This window comes from Theobroma cacao, chromosome 2, assembly GCF_000208745.1.
Source record: "Theobroma cacao cultivar B97-61/B2 chromosome 2, Criollo_cocoa_genome_V2, whole genome shotgun sequence".
NCBI lineage: Eukaryota > Viridiplantae > Streptophyta > Magnoliopsida > Malvales > Malvaceae > Theobroma > Theobroma cacao.
Genome location: NC_030851.1, coordinates 38552275 through 38558513, shown reverse-complemented (window position 1 = coordinate 38558513; position 6239 = coordinate 38552275). Strand labels below are relative to the sequence as shown.

Sequence of the window (6239 nt, the reverse complement as noted above, 5' to 3'; positions counted from 1 at the left end):
TAATTTTGTTTAATGTAATCCCTATGACGTGACAGAATTTTTTTAAAATTTTTTATAATTTATCACGTAGCACTGACATGTCAGCATGTTAGTGTCACATCAGTATTGCCACATCATCGTATAATGCCACGTTGTATTATCACATCATCACTCGGTGCCATGTGACATGTCACATCATCATCTCAAATGCCACGTCATTAAAATGTGACACGTTAGTGCTGATGTCATTGTTTAACGGTAAAATTGGATGTCGTTAGGGGACTAAATTGACGTAATTTTTAAAATTAAGAGACTAAATTACTTCAATTTTAAATAAGTGAACTAAATTAAATAAAATTGAATAGTATAGGAATTGGAGGGGTCTTTTGATCCATTTTTTTTACTATTTAATTTTCTAACAAGAAGTCTTGGCCTCCTTGTCTCTCGGCTTACCTCATCAGCCCCACTTCTCTTTCAACTCTATAAATACCAGGAATTCCCCCATGAATTATTGCTATATCCAGTTTGCAGCAATTCCTCTCCATTCCCCCGATAAACAATAACAAGCTCTTCAACCACCCCTTAATTTCCTCCCCCAACTCACCCACCATGCTGAATTACATTCTTTGGTTTGTAAGCCATTTGAAATTTGCCTGGAACTTGCTGCTTAACTATTCCTTGTTCCCCAATTACAACCAGGAGCAACAGCTGCAGCACCGGCCGGGCGTTGCCGAGAAACTTGGCCTAGTCACATACAAGTGCAAGCAGCAGCAAGGCTGCTTTGACGACAACGACGAAGAAGAAGAAGAAGCTTGTGCTGTGTGCCTATGCAAGATTGAAGAAGATGATGAGATGAGAGAGCTGAGATGTAATCATCTCTTTCACAAGGTTTGCTTGGATAGATGGCTTGGTTACAGCCATTCCACGACCTGTCCCATTTGCAGAACTTTCTTGACTCCTGCTAAAGTAATAGCCAGTGTTGAAGTGCTAACATTCAACTACTGCACTTTCAGCCCCAACCACCGTGATAACTGGTGGCTGCGCTAGCTGATAACCTCAATAAATTTTCTCCGGCGGAGGGAAATTTAAAAATGTAAAATAACTGTCGGTTTTTATACTATTTACGTTTTCTTAAATAAAATATCCAAGTTAATTTCCGGAGATATAAATACCAAATTATAATTAAACTATTTAAGAATTAAAAGAATTTAAAATTAATATTCATAAATATATATATTATTTGTCCTTTCTTAATTTAGTTTGTTATTGTTTTGGTAAATATAAGTATCACAGTCTTCCATTCCAACTTAAAAGACATGTTTATCATGCCAGGTAGAAATCAGAAATAAGTCCAGAATTATTCAAGACTTGAGTGCAGTGCAGTGCAGTGCAGTGAAGAAGAACAGCAAGGAGATGCTCGAGGAAGAAAGAAACAAAGCTGGACAGTGTGTATGCAATGCAGTGTTTGAATAAGGAAGCTGTGTCCCATACGCAGCCTTTAAAGAATAGCACACTGCACACAGCTTACACGGATGAAACTCACCGTTTCATTTATGTGCATTTTAAAAATTAGTTAATTTAGTTAAATTAACTGAATAAGTTAGTATAGATTAATCTTTTACTGCCCTATGTATATAAGATAGTGTACATACCATTTTCAGGAATGGTATTTTTCTTTCAGCTTTGTCATATCAAGTCGAGAAATATCTTTATTTATAAATGGAAGAATTGGAGAAAAGATGACGACATACCTAAAAATTGGAACATATGCACAATTATAATGCTTGATTTATTTTTTATCCTAAAAATAATTAAAAGCACACCAATCGTTAAGAGTCTCAAGCCTTACTCCACGAGAGTTCACACTCTTGGCGGATAGTGCTGACACGTGGAAAAATTTGAGATACACTATTAGTGAATCATAATTTAACACCTCAAATTGAATAAAAAATTAATCGAATATTTTTTTAAAAATTTCTAAAGATTTCTTAAATGAATTGTTTTCTTTAAAAATAAAGGAGACTGTACTATGCAAAATCGTCATGGTGACGTACTATTTCCACGTCATCTCATAATATTTTCTTGATTATATTATTTTGATAACAAAAAAAGGGCTATCCATATTACTCATCTCTTTTGCTAACTTCCAACCTATGTAGTTTCACTTCTTTATTCTTAGTTCTCATCATCACTTCTTTCTTTATCAAGTACTATTTCGATTTCTATTTAATATTGTTCTTAATTAATCACTTCAACACTTTTATATATATATATATGTATTAAAACAATTCATCTTATCAAATTGTCAATTAAAGGTGAAAGGATACCTATTCAATAATATTAAATAATTTGTTTTTTAAACTATTTGAAAAGAAATTAATAAAAAAAATGACACTTAAATATTTAATTTATTTATTGATACATAATTTTTTATGTAAATTGTGCCAAAAACTTGTTCATGGTGTCAGAGTCACATGGCATATGTAAGGGAGGGATTAGTAAGTTTGAGGAGGACGATTCCTTGGCTGGCAATGGTACAACTACATGGGATTAACATATCATAAAAAGAAAAACGTGTGCGGCGGCTTGACCTGGATTGGATTGGCCCCATTCTACTTGTCCTATTAATCGATACTGGAAAGGGCTTCGCCTTCTCCAGCAAGTTCCTCATCCTCACAAATATATCAACCTTTTTTATCTTTTCAAATAAATTTGGACTGTTCGTCGTTTATCAGCCAAGATATGTGGATGGAGTTCAGTGTTCACTGGTGTTCCAGGGCATTGAAGATTATGAACAGAGGTCACATGATTTTTGAAAAAATCAATCAAAATTGATCAAATATAAAAAAAAATCAAACCGATCAAATATAAAATTGATTTGGTTGATCCGATTTTGGATCAATGGATTAAAATTTTCTCATTTTTTTTACAAATTATAATATTAAAATTTATAAATTTCATCTATAATTATAATTATATATGAAATTAATTATATAACTTATATGTTATAATGTTTTATATCAAAATTTATATAAATAATAATTAATTATAAATAATATGTTATAAAATCTAAGATGATAGCAAATAAACTTATTAAGTATAATCATATAAATAAAATTTATTATAAGTTATAGTAATACTTATGTATAAATTAAATATATGTATATATATAATATATTCTTTTATTATATATATATATAAAATTATTGATGCAAATTATATGTTAAAATGTTTTATATCAGAGTTTGTATAAATAATAACTAATTATAAACAATATGTTATAAAATCTAGCGTGATAACTAATAAAGTTATTAAGTGTAATCATATAGATAAAGTCTATTATAAATTATAATAATGTTTATGTATAAATTAAATATATGTATATAAAATATATTTATACAATTACATATATATTCATAACATTTTATATTACGAAACAATACTAAAATGTAATAATTATAACATGTTAATATGTAGGATATTTACTATCATATATTATAATATTAACATATAGCTTATATCATTTAAAATATATAACTTGTAATTTCATATTAATACAGACTTATAAATAAATAAATAAATATAAATAACTAATATTAAAATACTATAATTATAATTTGTATATGTACGTATAATATCCTAATATATTTTAAATATATTATTAATTAAGTTTACTCTCAATTCTTCTTAATATATATAAAAAATATATATGTATATATATAAATTAGTTTAGTTTTTTGGATGAATTGGTCTAAAAATTTTAAAATCGAGAACTAACTAAAATACCAATTGGACTAAATCATCTTACCCAAATAGCATTTAGTTTGAAAGAGTAATTAGTCTGAATTGGTTTTACTTACCTCTAGTTAGTACATAACTAACTTGAAAAACAACTTTTCCCTCCTTTGTTTTTAATTCGTTAGAAACCGAGTATAAATAGTCTTTCCTGAATTCATTTTCTGCATTGAATGAAATACTTGAAATCCCTACAATGACTCGTCTTCTCTCAATTTTTTTTATAAATTCTCACATGGTATCAAAGCGGGAATCATGATTCCTCAAATAATTTTTCTTAGATTTTTACTTTGATTTCTGTTAAAAGATTCGTGACATGTTAAACTTGTCTACTTTTTCCTTTTCAAATAAATTTGAAAGGTTCGTCTTTCAAAAATAACAGTAATTTTGATGAATGAAAAGCACCGTGTTTATTTATTTTTTTCTTCTTGTGTATATTTTGGATATCAATGCTCTTTGATGGGAGTCTAGAGATGAAATGTCCAACTCATGTGGGAAGGCAGACAATTTCATTTTTAATACGAGGGCAAAGACAATTTTTTAAGCATTCCAAAACAAAAGGAATATTGCCCCCTGCCCCTCTCACTTTCTTTCTTGTTATTTACTTATTTATTTATTTAGCAAAGAGTATTAAATTCAGGTCTTTGAATAGTGAAAAACATATACTCCTTTAAAAAAAAAAAAAACTCGAGATTAGATCAAATGATCGAGTGTAATAATTTATTTATTTATTTATTTATTTTAACAAGTTAACATGTTAAAATATTCAACATTACTTAACTTTTAAAGAGACTCTTTCTTCCTAACTATTGATGCTTTCACGACTTTATAGAAATTTAATAGAATATTTAATTTTATTATAAAATTTTTTAAATCTTTTAATAAGATTTATGTTTCATGTTTTCGAATGACAAAATGCAAAAAATATTATAAAAAAAATTCAGATAAAAAAAGTAAACATAATATTCAAATAAACTCCTAAACTATATATTCAATAAAATTCAAATAAATTTTTATTTTTTTTATTATGCTCAATCAAGTTTTTTTACTTTTATTTTGAATCAAATAAATTTTTATAATTAATGATTAATTAATTATCATTAGTTAAAATATTATTTTTATTTTATATCTACATGATATTGATGTAAAAGATGTTATCATGCCAAATAAACATATTACATTATCATCAATTATAATATATTAATATGTCACGTCAACGTCATAAGAATGACAATTGATATTTTAATTAAATTAATCATTAACTATAAGAACTTTTTGACTCAAAACAAAAATAAAAATAATTATTTAGCTTAAAATAAAAATACAAAAATTTGATTGAATGTAATAAAAATTAAAAAATTTATTTAAAATTTTCTAAATAATTTAAGAACATTTTCAGATATTATGTTAATAAAGTAATAGTATTATTTTCATATTTCAAAAATGAAAAAGTATTTGATCAAATAATAAATGTATATATTTTCCAAACTAATCATAAAATGCTCCTTGAACCCCATAATTTTGCTAAGTACCGTAGTAGACTCAATGCTTGTTTGACTCAATTTTTTTTCAATTTATTTACTTTTTAAAAATAAAAATCAGATCAAGCAAAATTTTGAAAAACTCTTAAAAGTTTTTTTTAAAAAAAAACAAAATCTAAAAATAGAACTTCAAAAAAAATTAAAAAAACAAGCTTTTTCTTTTCTACTTTTTAATTTTTTTTTTGAAAATACCTTCAACTATTAACTATAACCTCACTCTCCTTTCCCTCTTTCTGAAAATCACTTTTTTTTTATGATTTATTATTAATTATAAATTTTATATCATATGAAAATACTTTTTATATTTTCAAAATTTTATTTTAAATAAATAAAAAATAAAATTAACTCTTTTATTATAAATAAAAAAATTCGTAATAAATAAAAAATTATTTAATAAATACTCTTTATGATAATTTTAACTAAAATTAAAACATATATAAATTATTTTGACGAACACTTTATATATCAAAAAAATTATTATATTTCTTATTTCATAATAACTTTTAAACTATAAAAAAAAAAAGCACACCAAGCAGGCTGTCAGACTCGTAACCAATATTGAGCATAAAATTAAAACCTAATCCAGGCTTCGTACAGAGTGTTCTTGGGTAGAAATATGGTGTAAGTGTCGCTCATCTTCAATACTACGTCCCCCGTTTAGTATGCTACCACATGTGATCAACAAATGCTGATTTTGTGGCCATTTCTACGCCAAGTTTCGCAAATTCTTTTCCATTAGGCTTTGAAACAATATTAATTTTCTAGTGATATATAGCTTTTATTTGTCAACTCTCGTTAGCTTAAAATTCTTTCCCAGGATGACTACGGGCATCTCTATACACCAGCTCTCTGGTTTAGCTATAAATCAGCTAAAAGCTTGACTGCCAATTGCACGACCAATTCGCCTGATATTACAGCCTCCAC

The 6239-nt window shown here is 26.8% G+C and overlaps 1 protein-coding gene across 2 annotated transcripts; it reads left to right on the top strand.

The window, feature by feature from the left end:
* Positions 387 to 1737, top strand: LOC18610108 (RING-H2 finger protein ATL5). 2 transcript variants are annotated; one of them, XM_018114746.1, is made up of 2 exons: positions 387 to 867; positions 1312 to 1737. In XM_018114746.1, exons 1-2 carry the CDS (start codon positions 589 to 591, stop codon positions 1450 to 1452), a joined length of 420 nt encoding a protein of 139 aa, XP_017970235.1. In that variant the 5' UTR covers positions 387 to 588; the 3' UTR covers positions 1453 to 1737. The 2 variants fall into 2 exon arrangements, with proteins under 2 accessions (XP_017970235.1, XP_007045658.1); XM_007045596.2 differs by having other exon boundaries at positions 475 to 1072; positions 1312 to 1723.